Below are 21915 nucleotides of genomic sequence, written 5' to 3' on the forward strand. Positions count from 1 at the left end.
TTTTCAAAGCTTAAAAGTCACGAATGAAAATAACACTTTTAACTTGAAAGACATCAAAGGCCTATTTTGAATTGTTGGGATTTTAGAGAATTCAGAATTATTTGTAATTTGGCTTTAATGAATAAAACATTGTACATAGCTATCTTTTTTTTTTTAAGGATCCAGTTGGCTCTGTTATATAGAAAAAGAAACACTTTGTTAAATAGAAGAAAAAGTTGTAGCTTTTAGAGTCCTAATAAGATGTATTACAACACCCTCTTCTGGTACCTAAGAATATAGGGTATCCAAAAACAAAACAAACAAACAAAAAAAACAATAGCCAGGAATTAGAACACTTGCTATTTTAATTTCTTTCTAAACTGTGTCTCAGAAAGACTGCAGTTTTGGGAGGGCTATTGTTTTGTTTTTGCAATAATCTTGACCAACTCGTGCAGCAGAGTTGGTAAAACACTCAAGCTAGAAACCTCGAGCAAGCTTGACTTAAATTGGACTTTTGTGAATAAGAGATGTGGTGAGGGCACCACCTAGTGTCAGTTCAGGAATTCTCACACAGGAGCATTGACAACTACCTAGGAGGAAAATAACTTACCCAAAGGTACAGTCAATTTAGGTCAAATTTAAGTCAAAATCCTAGAACCCACATTTACATGAAAAAGCTCAATGCTTTTTCTTCTATCGTTCTCACAATATAAGAGTATCAAAGAAAGGAAATATTTAAAAATCAAATTCCTTTCACTATTGAAAATCCAATTTAGTTGAAAATTTTATTATAAAACAAGATTATTTCAATGCCTACTATGTCTAAAGCACTGCGAGAGGTTTCACAGAGCTGCAAAATTCAATTCCATAGAAACTCAAGTGCAGTTGACTTTTGTTTAGACTTTTGTTAAGACTTTGGTTTCTGAATTTCTCGCTTCCTGAAGAATGTCTAAGGTCAAAGTAGCCTACACTCCCCACCCCCCAGTTCAGTTGGCACTGCAGAAATGTCTCTGTCCCCCTCAATACTGCCAAATAGTACTTCTCCCTAAAATATACCAACAGAGAACCAATGAGATTATCTTATTTGTCTACAAGGCCCCATTTTCAAAATATTAAGAGTTAGTTCATGACATTACTTTTGTGGTTTTCTCTGCTGTAATTTGTATCTTGAATGTCCCCCAAAGGCCAACTATTGGAAGGAGACAGAACCTTTAAGAGATAGGGCCTAGTGGAGGGAAGCTAGGTCACTGGGGACATGCCCTTGAAGGAGGTAGTGGAACTCCAGCCCCTTCCTCTTTTTCGCTTCCCAGTTGCCATGATGTCCACTCTCCCATGTGCTCCACCATGATGTACTGTCACACCACAGACCCAAGGCAGCAGGGCTAAGTAACCATGAACTGAAACCTCTGAAAGTGTGAGCCCAAATAAACCTTTCCTTCCTTTAAGTATATTTTCTCAGGTATTTTGTCTCAGTAACGGAAAACTGATGAACACACTCTCAAAATGTCAGTGTGCTCTTTTCATGATCACGGGCAGCTTCAGACCACAGGTGGAAGGAGTCAAGTTTAAGTATAGCACTTATCTTTTTTTCTATCCAGACTTTCTTCCCTTACCTCTTCCAGATGCTGCCTCACACCCAAAAGAGCCAATTTTCTATGCCTTCAGGATCCTAAAAGTTAATGGCAAATTAAATGGTAATTGTCTTTGCTGTATAAAATCTTCTCTGGAATATATGAAATAGTGGATGAAAAAAATAAGCCCAAATAAATTCACTTGTGCTAAGATGTGGGCGCCTCTTGATGGTTCATGTGTTATTCTTCCCATATACAGTCTTTCAATTCTTAGGAACTCTAAGTAGAATTCAGACAAATTTAGTAAAACTAAACAGGGTGAACTAGTGTTGGCAGGGACCACCAGTTGGTGCAAGAGAAGCAGTGCACATCTTGGCTACCAGATGTTCTGGATCATTGTTGCTATTTTCTCTGAGTTCTCAAGGCCACCCCCAGAATTCATTTTTCTATATAGATCAAATGAGAAACATGAATTCTATATGATTATTTTTATGAAGCTTCAAAGGGATCTACTTGGTGCTTAGTAGTCAGTAATTACTCAAAGTTGGCTCTAATAATTATTCCTGTTGATACATGCTTAACAAGAAAGCCAATAAGAATTTTTAACAGGTAAGAGCAATTTCTGCTTCAACCTTTGGTTGAGTCAATGTTTCTGTCTTCAAATAACTGCAGATTTTTGATGTTCCAAGAGTTGTCATTAATAACTCAAAAAAAAAAAAATAGAATCCACTGATAACCAGCCCCAGTTTTAGCCAAAGCCATGCTACTAATAGAAAGGAGAGTAGAGGAAGAGGAGCAAAATCTGTCTGGGTGACAATGTGATGAGAAGTGAATAGATCTCCTAAAGTATCTATAATCCAATGTGTTCTGACAAATAATAATAGTTTTTTGCTGTGTGTCAGACATTATTCATTATTATTTACCAGTATTCATTCATTTAATCCTTATAATAATTCACTGTTTTACACATTGGATAAATGAAAGTACAGAATAAAATAAAAACAGAGTCATGAGAGCAAATGGCAGAGCTAATACTTTGAAGTTGTCAGGTTCCATAGACAGGATAACAGATTAGAAAGCTTTAGAAGCATCTTTCTCTTACTCTATTCTCTCTCTTTCTCTCTCTCTCTCTCTCTCTCTTGCTTACACCATCTGTCCAAGATGTCCAAGATGTCCAAGTGACTTGCACTAGCAAAAGGAAAGTTAATGCATTATTCTCTTTTTCAAGTTAGACACCTACCTCTACAGTCACTCACATTCAGGAGGGTTCAAATTTTTCCTGCCCAGAGTACAAAACATCTCAGGATTCACAATACAAAATGGGTTCCTTGTGTGTTCTTTTTCTTCCCTTGAACAGAGTTATCAGATAGGCTCTTTATAGTTTTATTGTTCCTTTTTAGCCTGGTTATCTGACACTATTATTATGACTTTCTACCTATTGGCTAAAGTGAGTGGCTTGTACAAAGATAATAGCAAAAATGGGCACAGACATTCTTTAATAAGTTCCAAGAAGGTAGCTTTGTGTCTGCTTGCTACAGTAAACTACCCTAGTTTCCCCACAAATAGCTTGATTTTTCAATAATAAAACTATTGGTAGGTGAATTCAATTTTACTGTAAAGTACTACTGGCATATTATTCTGCTTTGTCTGAACTCCTGAGGGTAGGGACAGAATCCTTCTGTTGGCAAATATTCCTTGTCAATAAACTGATACCTTGGATAATGTGTATATATTATATATAATTGCATATATATTATATATACACACACATGCACACATTGGATAAATATTACATATATGTATATAATTATTTTGTGTGCATTGTGTTGAATATGTGATTTAGGATATATCACCATTCAGAATATAGATCACTACCAGTAATAATGAGGAAGAACATCATCACTTCATTGTTGATCTTCTAAATGATAGAAGATAACCATGTAACTCAAGAGCCATGTTCCTTTTTCTCCTTCTGCATAGCAAGGAAAAATTTACTCATTTAATTACTGACTCAAAATTCTGTTTTGTTGCTTGAACTGTCATAAAACCCTAGGCAGGTGACTCATTGTTAGAGGGAAATGCTCATCACCTGTCAACCATTTCATAACCATGATCGAATTGGCATTAATGTGGCAATTACCATGAATTACCCATTTCCAACAGAATGTCTTCTCCCAGCACCAGGAATTGGGGAAGTTTGTGAAATCACAGAGGAAGACAGAAGACAGTCACATTAAGAAGCTCAACTGTCCATTACTGTCACTATCAGAGAGTAATGGCAAGATAATTGGAAAGCAAGAACGAGGATGATGGTGGTGATAGCCAGTGTTTACTGAATAATTTCTCTTTGCCAGTCATTATTCAATTGTTTTGCCATTTCATTTACTGCTTCCACCCACCACATAAAGTATGCACTATTATTAATACCATTCCACAGAGGATACAACTGAGACTTAGAAAAATGATGTAAATTGCCCAAGATTACACAGCTAGTGTATAGCAGAACTAGAATTCAAACCCAAGTGATCTGATTCCAAAATCTATGTGTTTCAAGTTTAACTCTACTCCAGGGTTTCTGAACCTCAGCACTACTGCCCCTCTGCCAGGTAATTCCTCGCTGTGGGCTGCCCTATAAGTTGTCGTATATGCTTTGCTGCTTAGCAGAGTACCTGACCTCTCCCAACTAGGTGCCAATAGCGCCTTCTCCCCTGCTTCCCTCCTCTAGTGTAGCCAAGTCTCCAGATGTTGCCAAATGTCTCTCTTAGAGGGGACATAACTCTCCCTACCCAAATTGAAAGCCATCATTCTTCTCTTATCCTTTTTCCTACTGGAACTCAATCTCATGTCATTAACCTTCAGAAATACAACTTTAATGGTTAAAATACATTTTAATGAATACTAAATGAGTGCAACACCTAAAATATTATATTTAAAAATTTATATTGGAGAAGTTAAAACAATCAAATTCTTTGAAACTTATCCCTATGGAAAATATAACACATCAAGGTAAGATTTGTCATTCAAATAATAATCGAGAGGTGATTTATGCCATAAAGACTATTAACTTCATCCTTTAGAATGCATCACCATTTTCCACCCGGCTTGCTTCAGAGAATATAAAATGAAGGAGACTTTTACTGGCAACAAATTTCTTTAATGAAAGAGTTTATTTTCTTAACATATACAGATTAAGTCCACAAATTATAATTGCATGCATTGTATCTGAAAATGAAAATAAATTAAGATCAAAATTTTTAAAAATCAGAGTTCTATTATTTTCATAAAATAATTAATAAATCAAAATTTACTAATGCTTTGGTTTGTTTTTCTTTTTTTAAAATATGTGCTTAAATATATGTTAAAAGCATGTGTTTTGCTATATCCACCTAGATTATTGACCAAATACTTAAGTGTTTACTGTTATTTTAAGCTACTTTAAGAAAGATATCAAAAGTAAGATCTGCATTCCTGAGGAAATTTAGAAACAAAGCATACACTAAAGCCCTAAGAATAAGAAAAGACAGTGTTAAGAGACTACTAAAGGATTTAGTGTAATTCACATTAAAATAAAATACACACAGGTACATATACCACAGTTAAGGAAAATAGTGAAATTCATTTAATAGGCCTGTTCCATATAAACAATTTGTCACAAATTTTACATTCTAAGGATTCACATGAAAAATCACAGTGTGCACAGAATAGAAGCAAAATATCAGACAAAACATTCTAGAAATGCTTATGCTGTTAAACTTTTACAATATTTTCAAATTATTTTTTAAAGACTGGGGAAAATCTGGTATAATTTGATTAAAAATAAACATACTCTATCCATGTGATTTGTGACTATTATTCCTTCTCATTTCCAAAATATAATTTCCTACAAAGGCTACAAAATTTTAAAATAATAGTGTTTGGTTTGTACTTGTCAAGAAACCTTTCCTCTATCACCATAAAAATGGTATTAAACAAATATCTGGCTAAATAAAAAAGGATGGTGAATTTTGTTGGGTTTATAGACAATGATATGTATTTAAGTGCTCATATATTATTAACTTTTTCCTTGGGTGCAAATGTAAGTAACCTACCATTTAATAATCTACATTGGACATCATGGTTGCAATCCAAATGAATAATGCCACAACAAAATTATCTAATGACACATGTTACCACAGTTACCACCAGATCAAACACCTCAGGAAAACATAGTCACTAAGTCTTTCAACGTGCATAAATTCAGCACTCTTAGGAAATTATCGGCCTTCATTTTTCTTCATTTGGGGGATTTTCCAATTGGTCTTTGGTTGTTTCTTCATCTTTATTTTTTTCATCTGGAAAAAAAAAGGTAATATATATATGTATACAATAAAATATATATAAAATATATATATATTGAGTAATATAATACATATAAAATATTAAAGGTAATATATATACATATATATGTATATATATATATATATCATTGGAATAAAACAGTTTTTTTTTCCTTTATCCAACCTAATCATTTTATACTTTATCAGCCCACATTTTGTTTCATATGAAACTGTATGAGAGAAGAGCAGTTTTGGGGATCTACTTTCTCCTAGTCAATTTTCTCTCCTAGTCTACAGTTATTAAGTGTCAGAAAGTCTTCTAAGGTGTCATTACAATCTCTATTTACAAACAGTAAGCTAAAGTACAAACAGGTTAAATGACTGCCTGAAGTCACAGAGTTAGTAAGGGACAGAGTCACAACTTGGACCCAGGCCAAAGGGCTCCATGAGCCATACCTTAACCACCTCCCCATATGGCATTTTACTTTCTCTAGGTTCTTCACACTTTTTACTCCCTTTGCATTTAGATGAGTCTACTTTCTACTTCACAAGAAAATCAAAATGAAAGTCATCAGATAGGAGCTCCTGCAACCTACTGCCATTAAATGTCTAAAACCCTCTGTGATTTGGGTTTATTCTTCATGCTCTTCCCCTATTACAAGGAAAGATGTGCTTCTCAGCACAGGTTTTGTACTTTATCAGCACCCGGTGAAAACAGAAAATGCAGCAAACGTTCATGAACTATGAAAATTTTCAACAGTGAGAGTAGAGGCTTGAACTACAATGGTAAGAGCAGTGCAGGTCTCTCAGGAGCCCAGGGTGGGGTATAACTGCCCAGTTGTACACCTTTGAAGTTGGACCCCTGCTGCTCCTATCCAGGTCTAATGCCTTCATGATCCCAAACCCTGTCCACTTTTGCCTTATCCAGAAGTGGACTAGTGATCATTCCCTGCTTCCACCCACCACACCACCACATGTCATCTGGCCTGCCCCTTCTCCGGCTCCTTTGTTTCCTCAAGTCACTGCCATCTCAAACTAACAAAGAAAGATGCCTTTTCAATTTCACTTCTTGCACATACTGTGTTCTCTTTCATCCTTTGAAATGTACAATCCTTTGCTGTTCCATCTGAAAATAAAAATAAGTCTCTACTAGTCTTTGCAAATTGGTTCTGCCAATGTTATCAGGGGCATCTTTGAAGATAAATTTGATGGACTCTATTCAGAACTTTGACTTCATGCATCAGATAGTTATTAAGCATATATCATATGTGAAGCATAAATTCTGCTCTCAGGAAACTTTTTTTTGTTGTTGTTGTTAGAAAGATTTTTTTTATTTTCTTCTTCCCAAGCTGTAGAACAACTCTGTGTTCCCAGTTTAATTTCCTCCCTCAAGGATAAAAAAGTATAACGGTTCTCTGGGTCTCAGGGCTAAGCTGCTCCTATATAGTCCTAGCCAAGACAGGACACAAAGACTGGTGATGGATTCCAATCTATTGGTTAACATCAACCACCACTGAAGAGGAGGCAAGTGACTGGAAGGCAAGTTGTGGACCTGGCCTCAGGGACCAAGAACTTAAGAGACTACTAGGTAAGCAAAAGGAAAAGGTAAACACACCCTATATGCAGCTCACCACAGAACCCACATTTCTGGTATTTTGGCCACTCTTAATAATGTCTAAAAAGGCTACATCCTGCGACCTGGGGCAGGAATCTCAGGGAACTTTTAGTGAATGATATGGACAATAAGTAAAATCAGTAAAATGTATATTATATGAGAAGTGAAAAGTATTAATAAGCATATTAAAGCAGAGGTAGGAAATAGGAGTTTTCAAGAAGCCTGGAGGTTGCAGTTTTACATAGAATTAGCTGGGAGTGCTTCACTGGGAAGGGAGATTTGAGTAAAGACTTGAGAAGGTATGGCAGTGTACATATGGATAGCAGGGAGAAGAACATTCCAAGAGGAGAGAACAGTGATATCCAGCAGCAATATGCAGAAAGGAACTGCAAGTGGGACATTGTGAAGAATCACAGCCTGTAGGACAGGAGTCCTCTGTGTTTCTCCTTTGCTAGCAAAACAATAAGCCTTCTTATTCATTTTTATTTAAAAAGAAAAAAAAAAAGATCAGAAAATGGAATCCAAGTGGTACCAGGAAGCTATATCTTGTAGGTGAAAAATGGCAGCTTTCTGGACCAATTTTGACAGTATTTGTAGAATGTGAGAAAGAATGGAGAGAAAGATGATTCCAGTATTTTTTTTTATTTTAGTAACTGGAATTATGAAATTACCACTAACTAAGAAGAGGAAGAACATCTTTCAGAAAGAATATCTGAAGTTTGCTCTTATACCCATTAAGTCTGAGATTTCTATTAGATATCTAAGCCCTGATGCCAACTAGACAGTTAAATAAATGAGAGTGTGAAGTTCGGAGGAGCTCCAGGCTAGAGATACAAATCTGAGTTATTGGAAAGATGACTATTATTCTCAAGGAACTGGATATTACAAGTGATAGAGCACTGATAGAAAAAATGTCCAAAGACTGATTCTGGTAACTTCCAATCCATTAAGAGATAGAAGTGATGAGGAAGAAGAAGCCAAGGAGAGGCAGCCAGTGAGGCAGAAAGAAAACCAGGAGGGCAGAGTGTTCTCAAAGCCAAGGGAAAAAATGCAGTTCAGGGATGAAGCAATAATCAATCCTGATACACCTGCTAAAAGATTATGCAAGATGAAAACTAAGACTGGACCACTGATTTTAGCAGACATGATGCCAATTATGAGCTTGAAATAGCAGTGGGGTGATGTAATCATTGTTAGGTCGGAAATTAGGCGACAGTAGGGGGCAAAGTTGAGCAGCTGGAACAAAGACCAGCCCACCAAAAGGTGACCAGAAAGTTCGCAGCAAGGTGGATATAAAGTTCCACCATCCCTTCACACCCACCTGTCACTCAACAGGATCCCCTCCCATCCCAGTCTATAAAAACCCTGGGCAGCCAGGGCCACGTGCGATTTTCTCCGGGTCCCTATACCCCTGGGGGTCTGGGAATTTCGCCCGAGAGCCAAATTCCAATAAAGCTTGCTTTGGCCACTTTCTGTCCCATTTTATTTGGCCGCTAACTGTGCCCGCCTGAGCTTGCATTTGGTCCTGCTGCCAAGACCCGCCAAGCTCACAATCATATTAGGGTTAGAGAAAGGATGGGGCAAAGAAAATGTGGAGGCACAAAAGCAAACAGTCTTTCAAAGAATTTTGCTATAGACAAGGCCAAAAACAGGATAATAACTGCAAGAAGAATCAGGATCAAGAGAGAGTCTGAGTCTTGGCAGTCACACTCACTTGCCTTCTGAATAAAATGTCAGGTGCTTAATAAGTATTCATTGAAAGAACTCAGGAAAACAGACATGTTAGGAAATGGCACTCTATGACAGTATGAAATACAAGTCATCAGATTATTCCTAGAATGATTTAAGGGACATTTGCCATCACTGGTTCTGAGCAAAGTACTCACAAAGCATTACGGCTTTCTGAGAAAAGCTGTCAGCTCTATTAATATTCTTGTTCTAGAGAATACTGACTCTTCTCTACATCAAATAAGTAAACTATTATAGAAGTGATATTCTTGGTCGTAGAGAATACAATTTTTCTCTAATTTAGCCACTGAGTTGATGGTGATAGGAAGGCCCCTTAAGAAGTTCTCCTTCCATGAAATGAACTAGAAACTCATAATATTGGTTAGATGCAGACTAGCAGGATATCATCTGTTGACAATCTAGTATCTTGGTCAGATTATCAGCTAAAAATATGGAACATAGTCCAAATGCCTCCTTTACCAGTCTCACTTTTTGCATCAAAATATGAAAGCAAATGCTTAGAAGTATATTCAAAGATGATTGGAGATAAAAGGAAGTACCAAACTACTCAAAGAGACTATAATTGCTCTTAACTGTGTATTATGATGTTAATGAAAGAAAAAACAGTAGTCAAATAAAACAGTTATTTTCCATATAATATTATGCACTTTCAAGGATAGTTATTGTTACTTCTTTTCTTTCTGTAATTGTGAAATGCTTTTAACATATTCCTTCAACATAATTTCTCTGAGTGCTCAACATCAAACTCTCCATTTAAATCTGTTCCTGTCATTTCAAATGTGAATAAGCTGATTGAACCCTTGTTTCTCATTCTCTTGCTCATAATGAATAAGAACTTTTGGAAGAGTATGAAAATCTTGCTTCCTAAATTTTCTGGGTTGATTCTATTCTCCAGAAGCCTGGCTTTGAAAAAAATTTTTCTTTTATATTTATATAAGTGGTAATCTGTGTAATTTTATATGAAAATTATGTGCTGAATCCAATGATGTAACTTTTAGGCACTTGAACTATTTACTGAGTTATGCTTTTAATTAAAATAGGCTAAGATAAATCAGAATCATCCATTTTTTTCTATTTTTCTATTTTTATCCTTGTGTTCTACTCTTGTGTCAATTGCTTTTACTACTCTCCTTGTTAGATCATGAACTACAGCACAATGCTTTTAGAGTACCTCACAGAACAATAATTCTGTAAGAAGCTTCTTCAAAGATGATCGAGAAAATGAGGTAAAGAAGGCTGCTTGTCCCATCCTTGCAGCGTTAGAGGCACAAGAGCATGTTAAAATCTCTGCAATGAAGACTCACAGAAATACCTGTTTATATTTATTCTGAGAAGGACAAAAAGTCAATCATGTCTAAACCAGCAATTCCAAACTTACTTGATCACAGCATATGTTTTGCATGTGATATGTTAACATCCAGGAAAATTTCCATGAGAAAAGTCGATATAATGGGAAAGGTGAAGACCTTAGAAACAGAGATTCTACCATCACGTAATTTTGTGAGTTTGGGTGAGACACCGAACGTGCTTAAAGTGTTAATCAGCAGAGAAATGGATAAATAAAGTATGGTGTGTTTATACAATGGAGTTCTACTCAATCATAAAGAAGAATAAAATCATCTCATTTGCTAGTAAATGGATGGAACTGAGAACAAGCATCATGCTGAGTAAAATCAGACAGACTCAGAAAATCAAGGGTTGAATAATTTCTTTCATATGTAGAAACTAGAGAGAAAAAATAGGAATTTAAAAAGGGGGAGGAAAGATCTCATGAAAATACAAGAGAGATCAGTAGAGTTGAGGTAGTGATCAAGATGAAGGAAGAAGGGAGGGAAAGGGGAAGAACAGGAAAAAAATTGACCAAATTGTACTATGCATGTACATATATCACAATGAATTCCACTTTTATGTGTAATTGAAATGCACCAATAATATATATAATATGTGTAATATATTATACTTATGAATATATGAGTAGAAGAATACAGAAAGGGGAACAGGAGCAAGGGGAGGAAAAGGGAAGCACTTGGGAATGAATTGGAACAAATTATGTCATGGACATATATGAAATGTATAATTATAATGCACTAATAAAAGCATAAAAGGGTAGACTTTCTAAGTTTCCTTCTCCTTTTTACATTATTTTTCCATGTGTACTGAAAGATAATCTACTCCTGTGAAAGATAATTTATTCCTATGGGTAATTTCATTTGCACTTTCTCCTCTATTATATAAAATATATTTTCACAATACATGGTCAAGTACTCAAGAATGTACATGAAATGGTTTTCTCTGGCCTACATATTGAATTGCTTACTCAATATGTCCATTTAGAATTGTCATAGGCATCTCTACCACATCCAGTTCATTAGCAAGTCTGCCTATAAACCTATTCCTTAACCTACCCACCTCTCTCCATTCTTTCTACCTATTTGAAGCCATCATCTCTCATTGGACTATGCAACAGTCTCTCCTTGAGTAAATGTTAATGAAATGCTTTCTACTACTCTAAGGATAAATTTAACCTGGGATTAATTTTCTAGCTCTGTTGCCCTGGAAACCATACTAAGGTATAATGTCAGCCTGGTTCTAAGCTTATGGTAAATATGACCCAAATGGTAAAATATGTCTGTACTAAGAAAATCTAGATATAAACTGTAAGTGCCTTGTAGGAAACCATAGCGCTGGGCTTCCCTGTGGACAATGACTCTTGTAAATGAGTGTGTCTAGCAAGGAAGCAGAGTGGTGTCCAAGGACTGGTAAAGAGTATTAGCTCACAGGAGACACAGAGCTTCTAGCCCATTACCCCTCATCCACCTTGTCTCTTTGCAGATGAGTTTTCACTTCATGAGGGGGAGACACAGAGAAGAATTCCCAGGTCTGCCATATGAATTGCTGCATGGACTTCTGAATTAGAAGATTACGTGATACTTCCCTGCTTCCCTGGTAAGTTTCTTTACCTGGACACCTCTGAGTAAAGCATGCCAAATGTGTTCTTGCAAGTCTAAATGTTTAATTTGGCCTAAAATGATTTCCTAATGAGGATTGCTCCACTAATCCCACTATTTCAATTATTGCTTCCCTACAATCCATTTTCTACACAACAGAGTAAATATTTTAAAACACAAATGAGATTTCACTTCCCTGCTGGAAATCCTCCTACTCAAAATGAAAGCTTATTTCTTTACCCAGGTTTCTAAAGTCCCACAAGATCTAGCCTTTGCTCATCTTTCCAAAGTCATCTTGTAGCACCTTCCCCCTCATGTGCTGCCCTCAAGTCATGGTGTCTAGCCTCTCCTTCTTTCTTTTCTTTCTTTCCATCCATCTTTTTAATATTTTTGAGTTGTCAATGGACCTTTATTTATTTATTTAATTTATTTATATGTAGTTCTGAGAATCAAACCCAGTGCCTCACACATGTTAGACAAGCACTCTTCCACTTAGCTACAACCCCAGTCCAGGTCTTTATTTCTTCACAACATTCATTTTGTTCCATTCTAAGAACTTTTTACCAGAGGCTCCTTCTGCAGCGTGTCCTCTTACCTCCTGTCTTCTGGTGGCAGGATTATTCAGTTATTTGAAGTACAGAGTTGTTCTTCAGGTTTCAGAGACTTTTTCCCTAATTTCTCCATCTCAAATGGTCACCCAGTAACTCTACCACACCACCCTATTTTAGTTCTTTGACTCTTAACTTATATGTTTTTGATCATCATCTAAGTCTCCTATTGGAATATGAGATGCAGGACAGCAGGACAGCCTAACTCACCTCTACACCTCCAGCTCTTAGAATGCCTAGCATGTAGTGGGCACTAAGCTGAATGATGGATCAAATAAACAGGAAAGGTGGAGATAAGAAAAGGCATTTTGAGACTTTCTAGTTTTCTGGGATACCACCCTTTGTCACCTTGTGCTGATGTGTTGTTATAAGGCAATATTTTCCTCCTATGAGGTTTATAAAATTTTAAGAGGTAGATCACAATAGATAATGAAGTAGTCAAATTTCATGCAGGATGCAAAAATATTTCAGAGCCTAAATGGCCTTCTCCCTAAGCATATTTACTAAAAAAAAAAAAAAAGAAAAGAAAAAGAAAAAGAAAGAAAAAAATAAGAACAAAAGAACATAGACCTGAGGGAAGCCTGAAGATCTTTCCTAGAATTCGTATTTTAAAAAGACTAAAATATTAATACCATAATATCTGAGGCAGACCCAGCTTTCAGTTTTCCTTACCAATCCAAAACTGTCCATTTAAAAAATTCTTAACAATATTTGTGCTTAGTAAGAAAGAAGGTAGACCTTAAAAATACTTACTTTTATTTTCAGAAGACTAAACTCAGGAAGTAATATGAACTATATGTAAATGATAGTGAAAAAGACCCAAGATTTTCCTTGCTTTGACAGCTCACTTTATTCTTAACTTGTTCTACTAGCTGAAAAATGATCACTTCTTATCCAAAGATTCACTTTAAAAAGTTTCAACCCTAATTAATAATAAACTTCTTCAGTATAAGGAGGACTGTAGAATACTACGGTGAAGCAGAAGCTTCCAGAATGACTGGCCAAAGAATGGGAGAAGGCAAATTATTTCATTTCTGAGTGCTTCTCAATCAATTTGTGTGCTCCTTGCAGGGAGGATCATCTTTGTTCACCCTTATATTTCTGTTAGCTCTGTTTATGACCACACATATTCAATAAAGAAATAGAATATTATTTTCCCATATATAGCTTTAGATAAAAAGATGAAATTGTCTACTTAGAGAAAGCCTAAAAAATCTACTTAGCTTTAAACAAGACCCAAGAGGTTTTAGTAAACAAAAACAAAACAAAACAAGAAAGGAGTACTTTTAACTAGTTGAAACAGAAAATGTTCCAGAAAAAAGTGTTGATCAAATAGAAGTGCTGCTGATTTTATGAGGATTAAGAGCATTACCTTCTTTCACGGAGAGGGCCTCCAGTTTGAGGGGCAAATCGGAGGTTTCTCCAGTGGCAGCTGAACTCTGAATGTCTGGTAAGGCATTGCGGCGGCCTGTCCTTGCTGAAGATGCAAAATTGGTGACCACAGACTCCACATCAGTCATTTTTGATGAATCTGTTCTCATAGCAACATCTACAAATAGAATGAGTACATGAAGAAGATGATGAACCTGTTCAGAGAGCAATGTTCACCACAGTGGTCAAAAGGCATGGCTAGATCAAAAACACAATGGGCTGGAAGATCTAAGCGCTGCTTATGCTCTCAGCTATGTCTGCCACTTTGGTCCTGGAGCTTCCATTTGCTGAATAGAGCAGGAAGTCCTCTGCAGGAGCCAGATTACTATAAATAACTCCCAAGCTGAATGAGCCACTTGGAGCATAAGGGTGCAGTAGACCCTGCCTTTTGTTCTGCTTTTCTATGGATGGATCAGCCAAACCAGGGCTTGGAAGGAAATGAAACTGATTTGTTTGGCTGCTCTCAGAGAGACTCTGCCTGCCAGTATTTGCTTGTGGAGCTTGTTTAGGCTGAAACCAAATCACTATAATTGTGGGAATAAACAAAACAGGCTCTTTTCTTACTCTTTAGAAATAAGAAATTCTACTTTCTCTCAAAGGCTTTTTCCCACAGAGACCCATGTATTTCCATCTGTTCTGGTCTTGAAGCCAGTTTTCAATAGACTCATGTTTATGTTAGGGAGAGTTAGGGCCTATTTTACTTTGCCTTGCTTCAAGTGGACATGGTAATTGCTAGTACTTTTTTCAGCATCCATTGTCTTCCTGGGAATTGTCTCTAAGAAAGAATTCTCAAGAGATCATTGAGAGTACAAGGAAGGAGGGAGCAGTCATGGCCCATTCTAAACTGACCCTCTTTCATAGAATGCTTTTCTAAAAAAAAAAGTTTTCCTAAGAAGTTACCTTGGAATAGTTCTTCAAAACAAAAAAGGATTTCTTAAGAAATTATCACAAGTCACATTCTTAGCCAGCACTGAGAGGATAGAGGTATGATAGTAGTTCCATCTTTAGGTTCAATTGCAGAAGGTATGTGTAAAAAAGATTACATCAGCTCATAAAATGGCCTCAGGAGTTCAGCATTTGTGGAACTTAGGAATATGTGATTCCTAGCCTACACAGAGTAAGCCAATCTTTTAACAGTAATTGGAAGGGAGTCCTTCCCAAACATCTATCTTCAGAAAATGCTGAAAACAAAGTGAAATAGTCATAAAACTTGATGCATTTGGTCCATAGCCGTAAGAAATGCATACTGAGCTTAGCATAGTCCTCAAGAAGCCAGGAGTAGTCTGAAAATGGCCAAGAAAAGGGGCACTCCATTACTACTCTCAATGTTGTCCTCTTTTTACAAGGATCATCCTAGGTTTCCAGACACCATCTTGGAATCCATTAGACTTTGAGTTGTTTGCCAACAGTCTAGCATGAACAGATAGATTGGAGTAATGTAAAGAGCACTAGACTGTTAGTCAAAAAGAATTTACTCCATTATACCCTTGCAAGGATAGTGGTCAGTCCATTTAATTTATACAAGTCACACTTTCTTTCCTATATATTAGGCATAACAATTGGCTTTTATGGTTCATAGATTCTGCTGAAGAGCTGACAAGATAATAGAAAGTTTTTGTAACTCTAAGAATGTTTAACATGTTTGATTTTTGACAAGATTTTTCACAAGATTGTTTATATCTCATACCATTCTCTTTATTCTGCACCCTTGCTATGGATGCTATTTAATCCTAAACATAAGAATCTTCCTACTGGAGACCTTGACTTTTATTATCTATTATCTCATTTAAACCTCCCAATAATTCCATAAAGTAGTAAAATATAACCCTCACTTTGTGAATGTAGAAACTACAGTCAGAGAAGTTAAATGACTCACTTAAAGTTGCATAGCTGCTTATCTAGCATTAATGGGTAAAAATCCATTTTAATCCACTCTATAATTAAAGTAACGTGTATTGTCAAGAAATTATCTTCCCAAATCCTGTGCTATATGCAACTAGTCATATGTACAACTATTTTAGATTTTGCTTTTCAATGACTTTTAAATAGGAAAAAAAAAACCGTGGCTCTCTGTATGTGTGTGTGTGTGTTTAATTTGGGGTAGATGGAGAGAAAAATAGAAAGAGAAGTTTCTAAATTACTACAATTTCCCATGTTCTTCTCTGTCCTTAATGTCTGATTACCTTGTGAGTCCCTGCAACCATGATACTTGAATTTCAATTATCACTTCTCTCCAGCTTCTGAAAAGTGACTGACACTGGTTTTGAAGCAGACTCCATATTCAGGCTTCTTCTCTATCCTTAGTCAACATCACATGGGAAGTCATGGCCTTAGCAAGTGTTTATCTACGTTAAGCATCTCCCTGTGTAACTCCGAATAAGGTAACCATGGTAGGCTTGAAAGAGCAGTGTCACAACTCCAAAACCTTAACACTGAAGACAGCAACAGATATAAAAATACGAAGATGCGCTATTTTAAATATTTAAATACTTTACATGTGAAATTAAAAAGTAACTTCCTTCAGCAAGAAGAAAGTTAAAGGAATATTTATATCTCGTATTGAAAAAGAGCTTCTAATTCTCTTTGTATTTTGTATGTTGAATACACAAATCTCAATTTATATAGTGTGATTCTTAACTGGGCTCCTTAAATTTCTTAACAAAAAGGTTTATTAAAGCATTGAAAATAATCTGAAAGTCCATTAAGAAAGTAATGTGAATGAACTATATATGCTAAGCTATGGAACTTTACACAGCTATGTTAAAAAGAATGTGTTAGATCTACCTATGGAATTGTGCCCAGGATTAAAAAAAAAAAAAAGCAAATTTATAAAGAAATCTTTACAGTGTGAGGATAAAATGGGAAAAGAAATTAATGTAATGTGATCTCAGTTTTGGACAAAGAATAAAAGTCCTATTTGTGAATGGTAAATAAAACGGGGATATTAACCAATTTCTTGTGCATTTTTATGCATCTTGACTTAAAATGAATGAGCATGCGTTACTTTTGTAATATAAAAAGAATTAAGGTATTCATTGGGAAAAAATTATGAGTAAACAGAAAATCTAGTACAGTGAGACTCTAACAAAATATTTTGATAATTTAAGCCAACAATATCGCTTGTATGGGTGAAACTCTCTCCCTCCCCTTAATAGCCATCTTACTGTGTGCTGTTATTTTCCTACACAAAACGGGTTGTGTATGCTTTCAAGTTTTTAAAGGCAAGGCATACATACATACAGACGATTTCTCTCTTCAAATGCTTTGTTACATTTAAAATATATAATCCATAGAAATATGAGGTAACATTACTAAAAAAAAATGGAAGAGAGATTAACTTCCAGGCTCTCTTAATTTTCTGGGCTGAAAAGGGTGATCCTGTGTATACTTGCTAATGAAGGCAGCTGACTCACTAGCAACACTTCCTCCTTCCCTTTCATAGGATTAGCAGAGGAATCTGGATGAGTTCTGCTTTGTCAACTGTGGCTGCTTGCAGGAGCTGGAACACTTGGACATTTGGGGATTTCACAGAAGTCCTTGTATTCCCACAGCAAAGTAATGTAATCTACATTGCCTAGGACATGCTCCATCTGCATTGAAAACACAGGTTTCAAGATGCCTTAACAAAAGACCATTATACAGCCATAAATACACATATGCCAACCTCTTTGCAGTCACTGAAATATGGAAAGTGCAAACCAGCACAGGTGAAGAGGACAAGATGTTCAAGCTAAGGAAGTACTGGATATACACGTATCCATGTGGACTGATGTGGATAAGGATATCAAATCACTAGTCATCTCCCAGTGGGTTCAAGAAAAGAAGTATGTCAGTATGTTGCAAGTCTAACTATAACAACAAATAGAAGTTTTTGCAATTTCTTTCTCTCCCAATGGAGACAACCCATTTCCATAGCTCATACACAAACATTCTTTCCTCAAATTTCCTTACTTGAAGTCAAGACTGCAAAGCAGCAAGCCTGCAAGGAAGTGACTACCTTCATTTCTCATCTCTGGATTCATATCACTCACCCCATCTCCCACAGTGAAACCACTAGCTGTAATAAGACTTCAAATAAACTTCTTACCAACTAAATTACTTCTCTCGCAGACTATTTGAAAAAAAAAAAAAAAAACGCTTAGTATAACAAAAAGAAAAAAGAACACTTATTCTGGAAAGTCAGTGCTTTACTTGGTCACAGGCAGAGAAAGACAGGCAGACACTGGTCTCAGATGATAACTACGGGGCTGATGGTATAGCTTAGTGGTAAAGCCCATGCTCAGCATGTGTAACATTCTGTGTTCAATCGCAGCATCCAAAAAAGGAAAGAAAGAAGAAAGATGAGAGAAAGAAAGGAAGTGGGGGAGGGAGGAAGAGAAGAAAATCAGATGCCTTATCTGTATCTCTCCAGCTCTAATATCTTCATACCTTATGCTAGATGTGTTTTCTGCCTAAGGATCATTAGTTTGTATGATTTTCTGTTTCAGAACTTCTACAACTCTTCTAAGCACAATGAAAGAACTAGAACAGTTGCACCTCTATGAGTCAACAATATCAATATATTATTTATCCATCCAATCAACATTAATGGAACTCCTACTAAAGTATTACATGCAGAGCCCTATGCTTGACCCACAAATTACAAAGAAGAACCCACTATCTAGTGATATGAAATTTAATCTGCTCTTTGTTACCTTTCTTGACCTCAATTCCCGATTCCCAATCTTTGAAAATAAAGTAAAATAAATGTTCACCCCTAAAATGTGAATCTTTAACATATATCCAATTCAACTAAGTAGCAGGACCATTTTAGGCTAAACAGAGCTCATAAGAATATGTACATAAAAGTATTATTTTTAATTTAGAGACATAGCTCTTTAAGATTTCTCCACATATGGTATTTCTGTGCCTCTACTATAAGCCAAAGGGAATTTTATATTTGCTGATACACATATGTTTTTCCATGCTTAGGTTCTTGCTTGATGTCTACATAGGCAGATCTTCAACATACAATGGTGGCTACATTGAAATAATTTTACCACAGATAATTTTTGACCACTTAGACATATAAAATTCAAAATCCAAGATCAAAATGGTTTTCTCATATTCTTCCAGAGGAAGTACCACACAATTGTGAATACCTTTCCAGCACAAAGATACTCATATCATCATGGGGGAACTTAGGATAATTATATGGACTGATAAGTATAAGGAGAAAAAAGATTAACTGCAATATACCATGTTGCCCCCTTGATTGTGTGTGTGATGGTGGTGGTAAGGAATTACTTTTAACTCATCATCCTATTTTTTTTAGTTTCTTATTAGAAAGATGTACCCAATATATACTGTCCATAAAGAATTTCAGGGAGATAGTTTGTTATACAGCTTCCTCCAACCCTTTCAGCTTCCCAAAGGACCATTAACTTCTTACTGCAGAATTTCAAATTTGAAAGGACCATATGGTTCAACCTTCCAGAGACAGATGCTTACTTAAGTGATGCATCAACATAACACAGCCAGTGGATTTCAAACAAAGTCTTTCCTAAATTCAGGCAGTACTCTTTCTGCTATGACCATTATTCTTTCTGTTCCTTTTCATAATAGATGAAAACATTTATCCACAGGGAAAAAATGAAATTCACTGCACATCAAAATGTTTTCACAAAAAACAGATTTCCTTTTAAATAAACTTGTTTTCTCCCTCCACTATCAGGGATTGAACCCAAAGTCTTGCACATTTAATACAGGATCCTGAGTGGAGTTTATGTGTGCATGCCTCTGTGTGTGCTATGTGTGGTGGGTTGCATCCACAATATAGTGATATTTTCACTTCTCTTTTTTAAATAAGTATAACTCTAAGTGGTTATAAACTGCAGCAGAGCATCCCTCTTACATTACATAGTTTGGGCCTTTCACCTCTCACCTTTTTATTTCTATCTTTTCAAAGTGATCCAAAATGTGAGAATTTAGCATGGATTAGAATACTCATTATTTTTTTTCCATCTTATCTCAAACCCTGCCTATACTCCTTCATTTTCATTTATTTCACATTATTAAGTTCTATTTAGTGACTCAAATATTGTTGTGTTCTTTTTTATTGATGTACTCGGGCTTGCTGTAAGAAGTATCTGGGTTCAATTAAAAATACTTATTTAACACAAATTCTGCAAAAAAAAATCACACCAGTTACCTTGGGATCTGGCACAGTGAGTCAGAAATTCTGATGCATCAACTGGTGACCTGTGAAGACTACACACAAGGCAGCTCCACCACATGTGCAGAGGAGGGAGTGATTCATTCCAAAATAAAATAGAGAATGGAACTGGTTTTCATGGGGAATCTGTCATTTAAGTGGGTCTCAGAGCATGAACAAGCAAATTTCAATGAGAGGCTACCCTCAGACTACCCATCTCTTATCTTTTTCAACTGCTTCTGTACATGAAATTGTCCTAGATTTCAAAAGGGGCACAAAGTCACTTCAAGAAAACAAAAACTCCAGAACTGAGTTTGTACATATGGGAAAATAACACAGTTTTGAAGTTCCTATATTCTTCCTTTCTTGTACACAAGAAATCTTCCTGTATAAGGCCTAAGAAGTTAGTTCCCTTTCTAATGAGAGGTGGTTTTAAAATGTCAAATGACTCTTGATGATATCAGTAGAAGGGAGAGAAGGGGAAGTTAACTCTGACCAACATGGTCACAGTAGAGAAGGTTTTACAATACTTTGCCCACTATAAAGATAGAAACATAGTTGCTTCAAAAGTCAATAAGGCTGTTAAATGAATAGCTGACACCTACCAATTACAGTAAACATAGTGAAAGTTCTTTTCATTATTAATATTCATAATATTGACTGAAAATCACTAAAGAATAAAATAAACAAGCATTATAATTTCTATGTGAGGTGTCCTGAAAAGCTCCTATACTACTGCATGAATATTCTGAGCTGAAATGATTAGAATGTGAGAGCTATAATCTAATCAATTTATCCTAGTTCGAATGGACTTACAGGGTGGTGAGGTGGAATATGGCTGGAGGAGATGGGTCACTTAGGACATTCCCTGGAAGGGTTCATTTTCCTTGTGTCCCCTTCCCCTTTCTCTTTCAGATTTTTGACCACCATAAGGTGATCAGCAATCCTTCGCTAGGACCTTCTGCCCACCTTGGACCTCAAGCAATGGAGTTGGCCTATCATAGGCTAATCCTCTGAAATCATGAACCAAAATAAAGAATTCCTCCTTAAAATTGTCCTTATCAGTTACTTTGGTTACAGTGATGAAAAGGTGATTAACACAAGAAATTGATACTGAGAAGGGGAGTTGTTATGTGACTAAACTGATCATGAGGTTCAGAAGCCTGTAGAGATGGTTTGCAGGAAGAGTTTGGGAAAGTTGGGCAATGCAGAATGAAGAAAACTTAGAATTTTGTAAGCAGAGCTTAATGAATGATTCTGGCAGGAGCTCAGAAAAACAGAACTTGGACAGTAAAAACTATGCTCATGAGGTTTCAGAGGGAAATGAAGACTCTATCAGGAATTAGACTGGAGGCCATTTGTGTTAAAATCTGACAAAGTACTTTGTCTACGTTTTTCTCATGTCCTGAGATTTTGTGTGAGGTTGGTTCAAAAGTGATGGACTAATTAGTCTGGTGGAGGAAATTTCAAAGAAGAACATCATTCAATCAGTAGCATGGATTTTG

The 21915-nt window shown here is 36.1% G+C and overlaps 1 protein-coding gene across 3 annotated transcripts in view; it reads right to left on the minus strand.

Moving 5' to 3' along the window:
• Window positions 1-4697: 4697 nt before the first annotated feature.
• The window catches only part of Pkib (cAMP-dependent protein kinase inhibitor beta), a 100408-nt gene continuing 83190 nt past the window's right edge, over window positions 4698-21915 (minus strand). For all 3 annotated transcript variants that reach the window (XM_047557174.1, XM_047557173.1, XM_047557175.1), the window contains 2 exons: window positions 14159-14335; window positions 4698-5881 (listed from right to left, as the gene is read on the minus strand). In XM_047557174.1, the coding sequence (XP_047413130.1) occupies window positions 5814-5881; window positions 14159-14327 (237 nt within the window). In that variant the 5' untranslated portion in view covers window positions 14328-14335 and the 3' untranslated portion in view covers window positions 4698-5813. The remainder of the gene's footprint in view (window positions 5882-14158; window positions 14336-21915) is intronic.

Source organism: Sciurus carolinensis, chromosome 7, assembly GCF_902686445.1.
Source record: "Sciurus carolinensis chromosome 7, mSciCar1.2, whole genome shotgun sequence".
NCBI lineage: Eukaryota > Metazoa > Chordata > Mammalia > Rodentia > Sciuridae > Sciurus > Sciurus carolinensis.